Source organism: Coffea arabica, chromosome 3c, assembly GCF_036785885.1.
Source record: "Coffea arabica cultivar ET-39 chromosome 3c, Coffea Arabica ET-39 HiFi, whole genome shotgun sequence".
Classification (NCBI taxonomy): Eukaryota; Viridiplantae; Streptophyta; class Magnoliopsida; order Gentianales; family Rubiaceae; genus Coffea; species Coffea arabica.
The window spans coordinates 39,644,904-39,663,732 of NC_092314.1; the positions used below are offsets into that span (position 1 = coordinate 39,644,904).

The following is an 18,829-nucleotide window of genomic DNA, read 5'->3' on the forward strand; positions in this document are numbered from 1 at the left end:
GAAACTCAATTTGCATTTATTCTTCTTCTTTATCTATTTTAATGTGCTAAACCATTTTCATTACACATTGGAACTCACAAATATTAATGCAGTAGTCATACGTCTCACAAAGATGTGAAGACGACATCAGAAGAGTTTCACATCCTTTAGATAGTGGGATCCCCAATAGGCTTTTAGTTTTTGTTACGTGAGGCAACAACTGCTAATAATTGAGGCTCAATGACATTCTAGAAGCACACCCATGAGCAGATATCTTGACAATATTTGTAGACAACCAAAAACAAGTAGTGAAGCAGCATAATCTTACTTTTAGATCTTGTCTTTCACTTTTAAAGTATTATAGAGCAAAGTTCAGTTGTAGATTATAGAGCTTCTTTAATCAGCAAAAACATAGAAGGCAAAAGGTTTTCAAAGAAAAATGCCAAGTTGGTAACTTAAAAATTAGGTAGCTTAGATCGATCTTTCACTTCAATTTTAAACATTCAATTTCCCTATATTTTTAATGCGCTTGAATCGAATGTGTTTGTCGTGATCAGAACACTTGAGAATAGTTGGATCTTGTGTAATGAATCACACCTTATACATGCTCTTCTCATGGCAAAGATATATATGCATTTGAATAAAGGTTATATCAAAGGTATCATCTTGCTGTTGTGAAGGAAAATTAGCCCTAAGTTGTAACTAGAGCTGCAAACCAATCGAGTTGAATCAAGTTTTGATCTCATCAAATCGAGTTCAATTCAATTTTATCAAATTTGAACTTGATGAGCTTTTATATAAAACTCGAGTTCAAGTTCGTTCTCAAATTTGAGTCTAGTCGAGCTCAAGATTGAGCCTACTCAAGTTTTAAAAATAAAGAATAATTATTTTATTTTTTGAATGAATAAAATAGTCATTTTCCTTAGTAAATAACAAAAACATCAAGGATATATATTTAATTTTATTATAAAAATAAAAATATTATATATATATATATATATATATATATATATATATATTTGAGCCAGATTGTGAGCTAGCAAACTAAGTTTTTCTATGTTTCACTCGAGTTCAATAGCTCAATCTAGTCGGATTGAACTCGAGACGGAACTCAAGTTGTGTTTTTACCGAATTTACTCGCGAACGACTTCATTCGTTTGCAACTCCACTTGTAACAATGTCAGATAAGGATCACCGTGAAGTGTGGTGATATTATTTAAAGTCAAACATCCAGTCCAAGTAGTTGCTCCCAACTCCAGGAAAGATTGAATGTGAATTAAAAAATGCACGTGCTATTGCTTTTTTGTCTTGCACTGAATAGGAATTCTAGGTAATGGTCATTATATAAAATATAAAGGCAACGAACAAAATTTGACCCAAAAAGTTTAAAAGAGCTAGCATCTATTTTTCTTTATCCATTTTGCATCAAGTTTTTTTGGCAAATAGGTGGTAATTCGTCTCAATGATTTTATACTCATCACAATACTATCGGATGGCACATTGGATGGCTAGAAAATGTCAATTAAGACAACTGGACCAACTATTTTGAAGGACAACAACATCACGGGGCTTGTCCAGTCGAGATAAAGTCAGATGCTTGCCTAAAATGGTTGGACGAAAGAGATTTTAGCTCAGTTATGCATGAATCATTAGGTAGTGTGGCTGCATCTGGAGAAGAACAAATGGAAGAGCCTGCAAGGGACACAGCCAAGAGTGACCACCACTTCTTATGGATGGTTAGAGATTCAGAAGAGTGCAAACTTCCACCAAATTTCAAGTCTGCAATATCAATAAACGGTCTAATAGTCAACTGATGTCCTCAACTTGAGGTTTTGGCACATCAAGCCGTGTAATGTTTCATGACACACTGCTGCTGGAATGATGCTTGAAGCATTGAGTTCAGGTGTGCCAATGATAGCTACGCCACAGTTTGTTGATCAATTCACAAATGCAAAGTTTGTCGCAGATGTATGGCAAACTGGGGTTCGAGTCAAGGGCCAATGACAAGGGAATTGTTACTAGAGAAGAAATTTCAATGTCCATAAAGGCAGTTACTGAGGTCGAGAGCGCAAAGGAATTCAGAAGAAATGCTTAGACGTGGAAGGAGTTGGCACAACAGGATACATCCCAGGGTGGAAGTTCTCACAAGAACATCGAAGAGTTTCTTGCACAAGTTTTAAGCATCTAATCTAAGTTATTTCATTTAGCTACTTTGATTTAGCTACAAAATTAGGTCACATGAAAGCCTCATAAGTATTTACGGCAAACTGTAGTATTGTATTGTTGATTCAACCGATTAATGTAAACCTGCTAATACTTGTGTACGAGAACGATAAAAAAAAAATAAGAAACTTTACAGAATTAATCACGCGCATAACATAGTATACATTAGAGATGTCAATTACAGTTCAATTATGTTAATCTGCCCAAAGCCGTCCATCGATAACCCGTCCATTAATTTTGAATGGACCTAAATAGGTAACAATTAAATTTATTTAATTAGTGGATAGTAGGTTGATTTGACTCACCCATTTATATTCATTTAAAAATAACCATACATTTAATTAAATTCAATTTTTAGTGAGTGTTAAGTAAATAAATTTGAATGTCTTTTCTCGCACTTCTTCCTTTTTTTTTGTTGAGTTGTCATTTTGCACTTGTTTTCCTAAGCATCTATCATACTTTTGGTATTTATAAACAAAAAAAAAAAAAAAAGGAGTTGCACTTTTTGTTTTATACTCGATACCCTACTTTGAAAAAGGTTTAAAAAGGAAACCTTCGTGAAAACCGATCACTTCTCCAAGTTTCTTTAACACCTAGTCTTTTATTACTGTCATAAGATAATAGGTCTTCTTTTAATCTAACACCATTCCTGTTACACACAAATTTTGTTCTTGGATTAACTAAAGCAAATCGCTATTAGCCAAAACAAAAAGAAAATCCCAGTTCTTTCATTTCTCCCTTCTCCTTTTTGTCTTCTCTCCCAATTCCGCAAATCGTTCTTGTAAAAAAAGCCCCATAGCATATGGTTTCCAGATAATTCGTTGCAGCATCTTAATCTGGGTTCGCCTTGTGACTTGAATTCACATTAGTGTCTTAGACAGAACAAAGTTTGAAAATTGGAAAAGAATTCTTCTACTTTTGGTTTTCTTTATTTTTTATAATAATATTATGCACCATTGAATTTTTCCACCACGTGTATCACTTCGTTCATGGACTGATGATATGGAAATTAGTTCCTTTCCATCCTTGTCAACTAAAGATGGGAAAACTGTTATCTAGAAGAAAAATTGTTTTAATGAAAATTAAAATGCCCTTGCTTATTTACAAGGGCAAATTCCACCTTACCCCCTGTAGTTTAGCTTTTTTCTACATAACTCCTCTATGGTTTCAAAAGTTATACATAACCCCCTCATAGTTTGAATTAAAGTGTCAAAATGATGGGAATGATCATAATGGAGTCACCTAAAATGTCAAAAATACCCTTATGTAAAGTTGAAAATTATTTATTAATCAAGGGGGTTATGTGTATATTTTAAAAATCATAAGGGGGTTATATGGTAAAGTATTAAACCATAAAAGGGTTATATGGTAAAATATAAAAATTATACAGGATTAATGTATCATGTATTTATAAGGGTAATTTCGATATTTTTAGAAGTTCCTTTACGAATGACTATTTCAGTCACTTTGACACTTTAATCCAAACCATGAGGGGGTTATGTATAGTTTTTGAAACTATAGGGGGTTATGTAAAAAATGCTAAACCATGGGGGGTTAAAATGTAATTTGCCCTATTTACAATCATACTTTATGAAACCTCAATTAAGGTAAGGCATTTGCAAGTTCCTAATGCTTTGTTAACTTGAAAAGGCAATTGACTTATCAAGTCTGTAGCAGAAATCGTTGTCTACGATCCAAAGCAGAATCATCAAATACATGCAATTAATACGGCAGAAGTTTCTCCGCAGTTTGAATATGTGCCCAAGGTCATCAAAGGATTGCAAATAATTAATGCTTAGAGCAGATAGATAGTAAAAAAAAAATCAAAAGGCATAATTAATACAAACTTATATAAAGTAAAAAAACCAAAAGATTGATTGAAAGTTGCTATAGTCAGGGAAGTGAAAAAAGAAAAAGAGAATAAGTGGGTGAAAAAATGAAGATAGAATTAATTGTTACCAAAAATAAAATATTTAAAATCATTGCAAGTTACTATAGTAAAGGAAATGAAAAAGAAAAAATGAATAAGAGGTAAAAAGAATAAAGAGAGAATGGATTGTTACCAAAAAATAAAATACTTAATAGCTATTCAAATAAAAAATTAAATTTAATCGCATAGCGAAAAGATAGAATGTGCATTTAGCAAAAAGTTAAATAGCAAATTGGACAATCTATCGAAATAGAAATTGAACATTGTTGTTATACATATATATACCCTGCAGCACAATATTCCATTCAGCAGATAGATAGTAGCTAAAGAATAGGAGACATGGCGACAATTGACATTTCCCCTAGCAAAATTCATATTCTTGCTTTCCCTTTTCCTGCAAAAGGTCATATAAATCCTATGTTACACCTCTGCAACCGCCTGTCTGCGAAAGATTTCAGGGTTACACTGATTACTACAGCTTCTATATTCAAGTCTGCTAAAACCAAAGCCATCGGCTCCATCAAGATTGAGTGTATTCCAGATGACTCCGATGAACCCGTTGAAGAAGATCTCAAAGGCTTTTTGGCAAGGTTGAGAGCTGCTGCTTCCAGAGGCTTGGAAGAACTGGTTGAGAAATGTAGAAAGACTGATCCGTATCCTCCCAGAATTGTGATTTATGACTCAACTATGCCTTGGATTCTGAACTTAGCTCATCGGGTGGGACTTCACGGTGCTTCTTTCTTTACTCAATCTTGTGCTGTTTGTGCTCTTTACTACCATATGGACCAGGGAACAATACAGCTTCCTCTTGATAAGTCTGTTACTGTAAAATTGCCTTCAATGCCAGCACTAGAAAGCAATGATCTTCCTGATCTCCAGTACTTCCCTGATCCAGATAATGTTATCACGAGGACTCTTCTTGATCAGTTCTCTAACATTGACAAAGTTGATTTCATTCTGTTCAACACTTTCGAAGAATTGGAGGATGAGGTCAGTTGGAAATGCTAATTATAATCCAGTGAACATGCATTATTGATGGATTTTTTTGGCTGATAATTCATGTAACTTTGTCAAACTATGTTATACTCTTGGAGGGGCATAAGCAAAATTTTAATCATGTGGAAATTTTTTTATTTTTTTTTAAGAAAAATATTGAATTTGGATGACTCCCTAGTTTGTGCTAGTATTGTCAAATAGGGCAATTAATTAGCGTTGTACAAAACCCGGATTCGGAGATTCTTGATCGTGTTTTTGGTACCCGCAAGCACTATTCTCCGATAGGTTGCCAAATATATCAAAACTGAAAATTTAGCTAGTCTCCAAATGCCGTGCCAATTGGGAATCCTTTAATTCCTTATTTACTTCTCTTTTTCCAAAGAAATGTTGTGTGAAATCGTCCACCACTTTTCTGATTTTCAGTACTTGTTAGTCATGCTACTGCTACTTTATCTATCAGGTGGCAACATGGATGGCAGAAAGGTGGCCAATTAAGACAGTTGGACCAACAGCTCCACTACTTTTTGTAGACAAAAGACTAGAGAATGGCAATGATCAACAAGGGAACTATCTGTTTGAGACAAACGCTGAAGCTTGCTTAAAATGGTTGGACGAAAGAGAAACCTGTTCTGTTGTTTATGTATCGTTTGGGAGCATTGCAGCTCCCGGAGAAGATCAGATCGAGGAAGTGGCAGAGGCCCTCCTGAGGAGCAACTGCAAGTTCCTTTGGGTAGTCAGGGAAGAAGAAGAGAGTAAGCTGCCAAAGAATTTCAAGTCTGAGTCTTCAGAGCAAGGCCTAATCATAAACTGGTGTCCACAACTTGAGGTTTTAGCCCACCGGGCGATCGCGTGTTTCGTGACTCATTGTGGATGGAATTCAACCATTGAAGCTCTAAGTGCGGGCGTGCCAATGATAGCAGCGCCACAATGGGTTGATCAAACTACAAATGCTAAGTTTATTGCTGATGTATGGCAAACGGGGCTGAGGGTGAAGCTAAATGATAAAGGATTTGTCGGAAGAGAAGAGTTTGAGTATTGTATCAGAGAAATTACTGGGGGTGAAAGGGAGAAGGAGATCAGAAGAAATGCTAAGAAATGGAAGGAATTGGCCATACAGGCAGTAGGAGAAGGTGGAAGTTCTGATAGGAACCTTGAAGATTTTGCGACCTCACTTTTGTGCCTACCATAATGCGTTCCTGCTCTCTTGGGAGTTTGTGGATGGAAACTATCTGAACTAAGAATTCTGTACAAGTATTTTAATAATAAAGCGAGGACAAGATTTGATTTTGAATGTAAATCTGTAATTGTTTAGAAGGATTTAGAATATCTTTCTTTTGTAGGGGAAATTTTATGTTCGCCAATTGTTAGTGTGTTTGGACAGTAAATTATTTAGAATAATTTTTAAAAAAAATATTATATTGCTTTTTTAATATGACATATATTAAATAAAAAGACCGGTTCACCACACTCGTGTTAGGGACAGATTTTGGAAATTAAATTATTTATATTTTTTGGTGAAAATACTCCACAATGCAATATTTGTGATAGGTGCATATGGTACACCCAATGACGAATGGTTTTCGATAAAATACAATAACGAATGAACCAAAACATGATGCTAAATTCAACTACAACTATAAATATTGAGTTTCTTTTCTCGCTGTTGTGTAGACATTAACGAGTTTTTTCTCTTTGTTTCATTTGATTGGATAAGAAAAAGTTTAGGAGAAGAACAAAGGTTAATTTACGATAAGGCTAGGGTCGATGACAATCCCTTATGGTTAGCTGTAATTGTTTCTTTACAGATCATCTATCAGTTAAAAAAAAAAAAAAAAGACAAAGATTAATTAATGCACAAAAATGTGAAGACGACTTCAGAAAATTTAATGCAGAAAAGTTTCACATCCTTTAGACCGTGGGATCGCAAATAGTGTTTTAATATTGCTGGTTGATGCAATGACTGCTAATAATTGAGTAGATATCTTGACAATATTTGCAGACGGCCAAAACAAATAGCAAACTATTCTACAAAAACAACTACTATAAGTTGCGACGCCATGGGCACGTCGTGGTGGATGAGGGAGAAGACGCCACACAAGGCCGGTGTCCCAATCAAGGTTGCTGTTGTTTGAACGACGTCAAAAGGTGCATGAACATAAAATACTGGGTGTGGGAAGGACGGTGTGAGATTCAGGATTAGTAATTTAATTCTGATTTTTTCGTTGAAAGGAAGGACGGTGTAATAGAGAAATAGAATAATCAGGTGGTTCAACTGCTTTCACTTATAAACCCGAGATTGATTAGGTCTTCTTTTTTTTTCGCTTAACGCTCCTGATTTTTGAACATTTACTACACTCAATCGTCATGTGAACACATAATCAAGGGTTAATTCCAATTTGTACCCTTAATCTTTATCCAATTTCTCTTGTTGGTCTATAAATTTCAAAATGGGATACCTTAGTACCTAAATAACAACATTTGTAATCCTTTAGTCCCAAATGTATAGAACGTGTCCAATTTTGTTTCTAAAATTTAAATTTACTCCATCTTACTCGTTATTGTATACATACTTACGTATAAAATTCATCTCACCTCCTGACTGATGTTATTTTCTAAAACAATTTTGCCCTACTAACACATTTTTTTGTTAGTTGCTTGCCCGTTTATCTTATCCATCATTGTCTTCATAATTTTCCTACAACATTTCAACCTCCTTTCTCCACTCTAGCCTGGTAACACTTTGATGCACTTTGTTCTGAAAGCCAATCACCATCAATATGAAAAACCCATTCTCTTACTCATGCATGCACTCTTCCTTCCAACTGTTATAGCCATTACATGGCTCCCGCGCATGTGTTATTACATTTTTCATTATGTCTGTCATTCTTTCTTTCAACGTTGCAATCTAACTTTTCATAATGGTGATTCTTCTCATTAGCACAGCTTCAAATTACTTGCACATGATCTTATGCTTTATTACACTCGTCCAAGCCATTTTAACGTACCCAATACTTCACTTATTCCACCACCTTCCCTACATGCTAATGACAATAAGGGGCCTTTACAGTTGCACCCACTGTGCAATTCGTACATCGGTTGTGCTTTTTCTGCATGGTGTTATACGTTCACAATCCTTATTGCATTAAATTATTTGGTTTGTCTACAAGAAAAAAATGTAAATATACAGTCAATCATGATGTATAATGCCCAACAACCGCACAGACCATCCCGACCGTACTAACACTTCTCCAATTACAGACTACTCTCACATTTTTCGAATGCTTGTCTCTTTATACTTGTCCGGCTATCTAAGTTATCTCCAAGGTTACAAACCCTCGACTGTTCATTGAACCGAAAAATTCACCAGGTCATGAATCACTGGTTCAATCATTGGATTGGCCATTTTTGTTCTGTGACATCATAAATAAACAAAAATGAATTATATATTACTACTTTTATCACATGTAATATGCACATCCCACCATAGAGCTTTAGACACATGATCATAACTATTGTCCTTTTGCTAATAAGTGTATAATAAAGCAAACTAAAAGAAATGCATAAAATAAAAGAAAGAAAAAAAAGCTATAATTATATTAATATGACAAGCTTGACACCAAGAAAACAAGAATCTTACTATAGAAAATGAGTAAATTACAAAGTAAAACAAAAAAAATCATAGATTAGGAAATCAAACCTATGCATATGGTTTAGGCACAACATTGAACTTTGTAGGAGGAATTTGGGAGACTACTGGTGAGATGATGAAGAGAGGGGCGATTAGGAAGAGAGAAACTTGAAGAAAATTAGGTAAAAATTAGAAATAAAAGAAAGGGAGAAGATTGGAGTCTTGTGTCTTGACTTGAGTCAACTATATGTTGTGGCTATCTAATTAGTTACTAGGTTATATATTTTTTTTTTTACTTTTTGTCCTTTTTTTTATATTTTGAACAATTGAATGAACCGGACTAGTTTAAAAAAATCTATCTCAATTTGACGGTTGGTTTTCATTAAATAAAGCGCTTTTTTAGCCCCACTAGGTTTGAAGCATAACCCAACTCGAACAGCAACCCAACAACAGTTCAACTGGGCAGTTTGAGTTGGGTTTTATTTCATTACCTTACTCTCCCAATCTTCTATCTCACTATTTTGCCCACTTTTGGTCCTATTTTTAATTTTATTGGTATTACATCTTCATTACATGCAAATTTGTTTCCTATAATTCCCTTTTTGATATGAGCAAGAAAGCTAAGAGGGTCACTTGGAACTTGGTGCATGCAATTCAAGTTCAAGTTGGAACTTATCGAAGCATTGAAGGAATCGAATGTCCGATAAGTTTCATCAAAATCCTAATTCACGTATTAATTTGCTTCAAGTTGAAAATTGGGTGAGACGCGGGCACGCCTAACATGCATGAAAGCTTCTGGTTCGCATGGTTCGAAGTCAAGATATTGTCCCAAAACATATTGAAGGACTTGAGAATGGATATTGGAAGTGTGTTCATCTCATTCAAATGGTGGAAGAGTCACATTTAATGCTCGAGTTATGTTGATGTTTAGGTCTTGAGTCATCACATATTGAAGGACTTGAGAATGGATATTGGAAGTGTGTTCATCTCATTCAAATGGTGGAAGAGTCACATTTAATGCTCGAGTTATGTTGATGTTTAGGTCTTGAGTCATTATGTTATTTTCCAGTATTTTAGTGTTAATTTAGTCATTAGTTAGTAATGAAATAATCGGCCAAGTTAAGCCTCAAGTAGGACCGACTTTAGGGTTTTCTTTTCTTCCTAAATTTTGTATTTTGTTGGTCTTTTCAAAGTCAATTTAGGAATCTTGTATTATTTTCAATGGATTAGTCTTAGTAGTTAAGTTTTAGCTATAAATAGGCTTCTTCCATTCCATTGTATGACAACTTTTGGAGAGATGAATTAATAAAAGTGAGTTGTTCACCTTTTGACAGGTTGTCGAGCCTATATAATAATAAATTTCTGCTCAAAATAAATACAAATTTTGTATAAAGTGGTAAGCAGGGTCGAATCCACAGGGATTGGGTGAAATTAATTTCTTCTAGAGTTCAGGATATGGGGGATTTTATAAAAAAACTGACAATAAACTACACTACTTGAATATAATAAATAGCTAGAAGTTAAATGGCAAATTATAAAGACTCAAATAATATTGGACAAACTCTATCCAAGAAACAACTCCGGAAATGATTCTCCTAATTGATCATCGATGCAAGAATAATTCTACTTATAAATTGATAAACAAATTATAACTGCCAAACAAGCGGTGACAGTCAATTTCTCCTTATATTATCGATAGCCAAGGTACGACCGCTAGGTATTCCCTAATAGCGAAATAACCCTAAGTACGACCATAGAGTTCAATTTCCCAATCGCCTTACGAATTAGAGAAATCCTGTTCTAATTAAACAACACGCTACGAGGGTTGTTTCAAATTAGCCCGTATATTTTCCTGACACAAATCCAATCATGCCAGTTACCACTGATTTAAAACAAAATTAAACAATTACAGATTTAATTATTCTAATTGGTTTTAGGTTATTAAATTAATCTAAAATCGGGACCCAGGATAATTGAATAATACAACAACCATAAGAACATAAGGCAGGAAATATACGAATACCAGAAAATAATAGAAAAAAGTAAATCAGTTCGATCTCACAATTTAAGTTGAATTATGTCCTCCGTTGTTCCTTGATTAGAAATAAAAATTTAGTTCATCTTCGTTGAGGAAGTCCTACGTAAAATTGCAGAAATAATTGTTGAATGCATCGTCTCCGCAATTGAGATGATGAAGTCCGATGGAATAATAAGAGAACAAGACAAAAGAGCAAGTCTCCAATCATCTCTTTTTTCCCCAAAAAACTTCTGGCGGCTGACTTTTCCAAAGGCTAAGTCCTAAAAACAAAAGTCCTAGTCTTAGTTGACTTTACACTAGACTACTCAACCGCAACCAAAAAGAAAGGGAATCTACTAATTGGTAAGTTTCGCAAAACTACTATTGTTAATTCATTTCAAGCCAGTTCACCCAAAATACTAAAACCACTAACCAGCTAAATCGGTCTCCTTGTCGATTGATCGTCGAGTAGAGTTTAATAACTATGAGTGATAAAAACTCTTATTCAATTACAAGAAGCAAAGCGAAATATATTTAATGTCTTTTCTAGCACTTTTTTTTTGAGTTGTCATTTTGCACTTGTTTTCCTATTTCCTATTACAGATAAGCATCTATCCTACTTTTGGTATTTAAACAAAAAAAGAGTTTCACTTTTTGTTTTGTACTTGATATCCTGCTTTAAGATAGGTTTAAAAAGGAGACTTCACGAAAACCAATCACTTCTCCAAGTTTCCTTAGCCAGAATAATCTAACACCAAGTCTTTTGTGATAGGTTCAAGTGATCGGCTTCAATTTCACTCATATCCGTATATAGTGTTTGTTTAAAGTCAGTCAGAATCAATTAATGGGTTTCATAATCCCCTTCTATGAGTTTCATAATTAACTACTAAAGAATGAAATTTGGCTTATCTATTGTTTTTTTTTATTATTAAGAATCCATTGCTATAAAATTACCAACACTCTATGCATTTTTTTAATCAAATTTAATACTATTCTCCAATTTATCATACCATCGTAACAGTGATTCTAAAATTCAAATCAAATGACTCCTTAGGAGAATCTTCCTCTTTCTTTCGTGAATAAGTGGAAGCTTTCTTAAAAAAACCATTAGGAGAGAAATTTTAGCCTTTGTTTTCTACTTCAATAAGAGAAATAAGGAATTGGTTTAACAAAGTAGACATATGTGCATATGGAAACTCAACCAAACTAGAAAATGTTTATCAAAATTCAATTTTTCCAATATTAAAAAAGTAGATTACTTGTTGCAAATGTTGTTCTTTTTTTTTTTTTTGGGTGCAATTTTAAGTTGGTTTATGAGAAAGTGCTAAGATTTAAGAGGATAATAGTTGGCCTTTACTTGGGGAAATGTTACATTGTGATAGGGTGTTAATTGTTAGTCATTTTCTGATTGATTTCCCTCATTATTTGTGCCAAATATTTTGTTAATTGTCGGATTCTACTTATAATTGGCACTTGAACATAATTGCAGGGGTGGAGTACAAAATTCTGAAAAGTGAAAGATGAGATGTGCAAATATGCAAAGAGTTTAAGCCGACTCCAATTGGAGGACAAAAGTTTCCTATTCTGGTAGCCGTGTGGTGCGTTGGCAGTAAGAAACCAAAAAGGAACAAGACTCTTTGTAATTAGGCTCTGGAGATTCGGAGAGGACAACTAGTTAGAGAGGTCCCCTTGAAAAAGGAAAATTTTCTTTGTTAGGAAGACAGTTTTTAGTTTTTGTTTTCTTCGTTCCTTTTCATTTTTCATTATTCCCGACTGGAGAAACAGTTTTTATTCTTGATTGTTAGAGAGAAACAGATGCCTTTGAAATCGATTGAATTGCGTGGAAATTTTTTCATGAGGTGTGGCTGAACTTTTCATCTAGTCAAGGATCATCGTGACGACACGGTCCCAAATATCTGTTAGATCGTATTAGTTTTCATGCGTTCCTTAATTTGCTGATAATTGCATGTTTTCTACTTGAATTTCTATGGGATTATTTTGTTAATCGGATGTCACGGGTCCGATATTCAAGGTGACCTGTTAATGTCCTGCCAATTTAATCAATTAAATCCGTAATTGTTTAATCGATTAATATAGTGGCAACTAGCGCTTATACACACTAGGGGAACGTGCGATCTGATCTAAATAACCCTCATAGTGTGTTATTGATTAGGGTTAGGATTTTCTAGTTCTTACTGCAATTGGGGAATTAACTCCTATAGTCGTACCTAGGAGTGCTTTCTGGTTAGGGATAATTAATGGTCGTACCTTTATTATCAATAAACTAAGGAAAAGTTGGTCGCTAGAGCTTGTCGGCGATTATAACTAACCTGTTAATAAATTAAGTGAACCTTCCTTGCGTCAATGATCGGGTGAATGGACTGTGTCTGAGAAGTTGTATTCTTGACTAAAATTTGTCTATTATTGATTTAATTCCTGTCTACGTTCGTATTAGCTAATTGTTTGTTTTTGGTTAAATTGCTTAATTGTTCTTATTTTTATTTCGATAAAAATCCCCCGTATCCCAAACTTGAAAAGAAGTGAAGTTACCCCAGTTCCTGAAGAGATGACCCTACTTGCCCTAACACAAATTAGAGATTTTTGTGAATAAATTCTGGTATATCGGATTAAGCAAACTCTTTGGAACCAGGGTGAATCAAGTAACCCATTGCACATCTCGAGTTCCTGCTCCAGTACTAGAATTGATACGAAACTACTTTGTTAGCACTTAAGATAATTATTATTATTGCACAGGTTCGACACCTGTCACATTGAAACCTGCCAAAAACTTTGTGTGCGGAGAACATGTTTGATGGAATATTCTAAGATTCTAAAGCACAAAAATTTGGAGAAGCAGAGATGACTTGCCAACTATATTTTCAAACTCGAACCAACCAAATCGGCTAGTCTAACCGGTTGAACTGAAAACCAGTCAAGCATCTAGTCCAAGTTTCCTCGTAATATCGCCTAACAAAATCCCGGTCAAAAGCTGTGTTTGACTGAAAACCAATAAAAACTTTTTTTTCCGTTCTTTCCTTTTGCCTTTTTTTTCCTCTCTTCTTCTTCAAGCAACTTGAGTACCAAGACACAGATTTCTTCCTTCCATTAGCAGGTCTCCAACCCATCAAAAATCACCCTTAAATACATTTCTTAAATAAGATCTTGTCATAGATCTGATGTTAAAAAAAGAATGGTAAAAAGACAAAAAGAAAAAGGGAGAAGGATAAGAGAAGTTTGAAAAAAAAAGATAAAAAAGTTTTAGATTTTGCAACTTTCGAGCAAAAAAACCAACAAAGATAAAACTAACAAAAAAAAAAGAAAAAAGAAAAAAGGAAAGATGAAAGATTGACTTTGAATTGCGGATAAGTTGGATAGGAAGAAACTAGGAAAAGAAAAGAATGAATGAAACGGCACAAGCAAGTGATGAGAGTTAATGAATGGAAAAAAAAAACTAAGAAAATTAGTCTTGGGGGTTCAAAATTTTATCAATTTTGTGGTTTGGCCCCTAAAATGCTATAAAACTGTTAGCACAACTAGAAATATTTTATAATTTATTCTATTGTCCTAAATTCTAGCATTACGTTTCAAATAAGCCCTTCAATTGAATTCTACGACTGTTGAATATGCATTAAAAATTGTATAAATTGCTACTTGATTATACTACTTTATTTGTATTTTCTCGTAAGGTATCTTAAAAACATCAAACATACACGAATATGCCTTTCTTTATATTAATATGTTTCTAGAAATTTTACATAATATATTAATTTTAAAAATTAAACATATTTGTAAGATCATAATGATGTCATCTGATTCTTATTAATAGGCCGTGGTGTTATATTTTGTTTTATCCTTTTTAATCCTATTCAAAAATATAAAGAGTGACATTTATAGGAATTAGAGCTCCGAATCCTAGGTCGCCTTGTCTTCCCTCTCAATTTGGCCCCCTCAATAGTAAGCTGCCACGTCACCATCACCCACATGCTTATTTTTATAATCTTTGTTGAAGAATTGGCTCGGCTGGTTTATTATCATCCCAAGCCAATCTTTTCAATCAAAATAGCAGAGGTATTCTTAAATTACCAAATTTTTGCAACCAAAGCTTTTCCTATTTTTTCAGGAGGGATTCCTATCCGGCTTGAGACTTCAGAAATTCCGAAAAGAGGGTTGGACAGATTCAGATGTCTGATGTCAAATTATTACTGGTATTAAGTGGCATTAAGTATTGAACCAATCTTTTATGTTCTGTCTATTCTAGTTCACAGTTGATTACTACATTTTCTCTGGGTTTCTACACAATTTTGTAATGCCTAGGAAAAAAATGGAGGAAGAAGAGGAGATAGATGAGCCGTAGGTAGTCGCAAATTTGACTAGTTGGGACTTGGGAACGAAAGCCAAGCCAATATCTGCGTCATGTCTCACATTTGACTAGTTGTCTGGGGCTCCACAAGGGCTGAGGAAAATGGGGCCGACGATCGGAACCGCCTATATCCATCCTATTCATCAGTTCCTTGCATGTAAATGCACTGGTCCTTTCCTTTCAAAACTTGTTTTCTGCATTTTTCTTTTGTTTGCTTCTTCATCACCAAGAGTCACTCTCTGTCATCCATTTTTATCACTAAGCGCATTGTCCTTGTAATTTGCACACATATCGAGTTTGTCTTTCTCACAAGTATTAATAATTTCTGATAACATACTAATCCTGAGGTCAGTCCCTATTAAAATCCACCATCAGCTAAAGATCCTTTTAGGCGAGCATCAGCCGCAAGTATAAGAGTCTTAGCCACAAATGCCGAGTCACAACATCTAAGCTAAGACTTTCTTTGCCTCCAACATCTAGTGAACTGCAAAACATCCCTTCTCTTTTCTTTTTGTCATTTTATCAAATGCCGAACTGAATAGAAGGCAGCAAAGTCAAGCATATATCCCTGCTTGATTTGGTGAAGCGGCCAATGCAAACTCTTAGGATGGTTCGAAGACTCGGTTGAGACGGTGACGACTCGGCCTCTACTCGGCCGAGTCGTCACCGTCTCAGCCTAGTCTGAGACGAGACCGCGACGAAACGATACCGAGATACGTGACTCACCGAGACGTCACCGTGAAGGGTTGAAACGATCAAATCACTCCGAATCATCCCGAGTCAACTCAAATTTTTATTATTTTTATAAATTTTTTAATTATTTTTGTTTATCATATTTTTTACATTTTTTTAAATATTAAATATTTTAAAAATTCGCGTCTGGCCAAGACCGTGATCGATATGTCGAGACTGATGTGGAACGGTCCAAGCCGCGACCGCAATTGTGACCACGACTTTGAACGATGGACCACCCGTCAATGTGATGTAATTTTCTTTTCTTGTTGAAAGTCTAGAAGCGGTCCATCTCTGTTCAAATTTAAAGCTGGCATTTTCAACTGTTGGTTAAATAGAGTAACCATTTAACTTCTGATCCCTTCAATTATTCGATAGTCCAATCCCTCTTTGTTTCCAAAATCCGCCTGTTTATGCCATGTTGGTGCTCTATATATATAACTGATTAACTCTGCAGCATAATTTTCCATTGAGTAGATAGATAGGAGCTAAAGAGAAGGAAACATGGGAACAGTTGATATTTCCCCTAGCAAAATTCATATTCTTGCTTTCCCTTTTCCTGCAAAAGGTCATATAAATCCTATGTTACACCTCTGCAACCGCCTGGCCACGAAAGATTTCAGGGTTACACTGATTACTACAACTTCTATATTCAAGTCTGCTAAAACCAAAGCCATCGGCTCCATCAAGATTGAGTGTATTCCAGATGACTCCGATGAACCCGTTGAAGAAGATCTCAAAGGCTTTTTGGCAAGGTTGAGAGCTGCTGCTTCCAGAGGCTTGGAAGAACTGGTTGAGAAATGTAGAAAGACTGATCCGTATCCTCCCAGAATTGTGATTTATGACTCAACTATGCCTTGGGTTCTGAACTTAGCTCATCGGGTGGGAGTTCGCGGTGCTTCTTTCTTTACTCAATCTTGTGCTGTTTGTGCTCTTTACTACCATATGGACCAGGGAACAATACAGCTTCCTCTTGATAAGGCTGTTACTGTAAAATTGCCTTCAATGCCAGCACTTGAAAGCAATGATCTTCCTGATCTCCAGTACTTCCCTGATCCAGATAGTGTTGTCACGAGGCTCCTTCTTGATCAGTTCTCGAACATTGACAAAGTTGATTTCATTCTGTTCAACACTTTCGAAGAATTGGAGGATGAGGTAAGTTGGAAATCCTAATTATAATCCAGTGAACATACATTACTGATGGATTTTTTTGGGTGATAATTCATGTAACTATGTCAAACTATGTGATACTCTTGGATGGGCATAAGCAAAATTTTAATCATGTGGAAAACTTTCTTTTTTTTTTTTTAAGAAAACAATTGATTTTGGATGACTCCCTAGTTTGTGCTAGTATTGTCAAATAGGATATTAGAATCGGCAATTAATTAACGTTGTACATAAGACGGATTCAGAGATTCTTGATCGTGTTTTGGTACCCGCAAGCACTATTCTCTGATAGGTTGCCAAATATATCAAAACTGAAAATTTAGCTAGTCTCCAAATGCCGTGCCAATTGGGAATCCTTTAATTCCTTATTTACTTCTCTTTTTCCAAAGAAATGTTGTGTCAAATGGTCCACCACTTTTCCGATTTTCAGTACTTGTTAATCATGCTACTGCGACTTTATCTATCAGGTGGCAACATGGATGGCAGAAAGGTGGCCAATTAAGACAGTTGGACCAACAGCTCCACTACTTTTTGTAGACAAAAGACTACAGAATGGCAATGATCAACAAGGGAACTATCTGTTTGAGACAAACGCTGAAGCTTGCTTAAAATGGTTGGACGAAAGAGAAACCTGTTCTGTAGTTTACGTATCGTTTGGGAGCATTGCAGGGCCCGGAGAAGATCAGATCGAGGAAGTGGCAGACGCCCTCCTGAGGAGCAACTGCAAATTCCTTTGGGTAGTCAGGGAAGAAGAAGAGAGTAAGCTGCCAAAGAATTTCAAGTCTGAGTCTTCAGAGCAAGGCCTAATCATAAACTGGTGTCCACAACTTGAGGTTTTAGCCCACTGGGCGATCGCGTGTTTCGTGACACATTGTGGATGGAATTCAACCATTGAAGCTCTAAGTGCTGGCGTGCCAATGATAGCAGCGCCACAATGGGTTGATCAAACTACAAATGCTAAGTTTATTGCTGATGTATGGCAAACGGGGCTGAGGGTGAAGCTAAATGATAAAGGATTTGTCAGAAGAGAAGAGTTTGAGTATTGTATCAGAGAAATTACTGAGGGTGAAAGGGGGAAGGAGATCAGAAGAAATGCTAAGAAATGGAAGGAATTGGCCATACAGGCAGTAGGAGAAGGTGGAAGTTCTGATAGGAACATTGAAGATTTTGCGACCTCACTTTTGTGCCTCCCATGACGCGTTTCTGCTCTAGTCTCTAGGGAGTTTGTGGATGGAAACAATCTGAAATAGGAATTCTGTACAAGTATTTTAATAATAAAACGATGACAAGATTTGATTTTGAATGTAAATCTGTAATTGTTTAGAAGGATTTAGAATATGCTTCTTTTCTGTAGGACAAATTTTATGTTAACCAACTATATTACCAAAATTTAGATCTTTTTATTTTTTTTTTAATTTGTCTTTTCTATTATAGTTTTCAATTTTTTAACATGTCTTTTTCATTATAGTAACTCAAGTATGACCACTTTATTGAAATTGTCCTTTTCACAATGACAATCACACTTCATTCTACGCCTCTCTTCCTTTTGCTGCTGCATACAACGGCTTATAGTTTCAATCACATGAGTTTAGTTTATTGTAGTTAATGTTGGAATATTTTCAACTATTGAAAATTTGGACAGATTTCTAGAGGTAGTTTTCTGCATTTCATTGTTAAGAAAATATAAGTACTCTTGTAGATAATAAATTAGTAAGGGTATTCTTGTAAATAGTTTGTTAAGTTTGTACTATTATAAATATTAGTTGATCACTCATAATACAAGTGCTAGACTTTTTT

The 18,829-nt window shown here is 35.1% G+C and overlaps 2 protein-coding genes across 2 annotated transcripts; both read left to right on the forward strand.

Moving 5' to 3' along the window:
- Window positions 1–4,432: 4,432 nt before the first annotated feature.
- LOC113733718 (UDP glycosyltransferase 9-like) lies at window positions 4,433–6,489 on the forward strand. Its single transcript, XM_027259910.2, has 2 exons — window positions 4,433–5,122; window positions 5,589–6,489. The coding sequence occupies exons 1-2, from the start codon at window positions 4,472–4,474 to the stop codon at window positions 6,315–6,317; spliced, it is 1,380 nt and encodes a 459-aa protein (XP_027115711.2). The 5' UTR covers window positions 4,433–4,471; the 3' UTR covers window positions 6,318–6,489.
- Window positions 6,490–16,233: 9,744 nt separating this feature from the next.
- Window positions 16,234–18,421, forward strand: LOC113735154 (UDP glycosyltransferase 9-like). The gene is made up of 2 exons (XM_027262120.2): window positions 16,234–17,020; window positions 17,500–18,421. Exons 1-2 carry the CDS (start codon window positions 16,370–16,372, stop codon window positions 18,226–18,228), a joined length of 1,380 nt encoding a protein of 459 aa, XP_027117921.1. The 5' UTR covers window positions 16,234–16,369; the 3' UTR covers window positions 18,229–18,421.
- Window positions 18,422–18,829: the final 408 nt, after the last annotated feature.

Excerpts from the sequence above, each read along its gene's own strand:
- LOC113733718 (XM_027259910.2), top strand. The coding sequence starts at position 4,472 with ATGGCGACAATTGACATTTCCCCTAGCAAAATTCATATTCTTGCTTTC. Across the intron at positions 5,123-5,588 it reads TCGAAGAATTGGAGGATGAG|GTGGCAACATGGATGGCAGA; the intron begins GTCAGTTGGAAA and ends TTTATCTATCAG.
- LOC113735154 (XM_027262120.2), top strand. The coding sequence starts at position 16,370 with ATGGGAACAGTTGATATTTCCCCTAGCAAAATTCATATTCTTGCTTTC. Across the intron at positions 17,021-17,499 it reads TCGAAGAATTGGAGGATGAG|GTGGCAACATGGATGGCAGA; the intron begins GTAAGTTGGAAA and ends TTTATCTATCAG.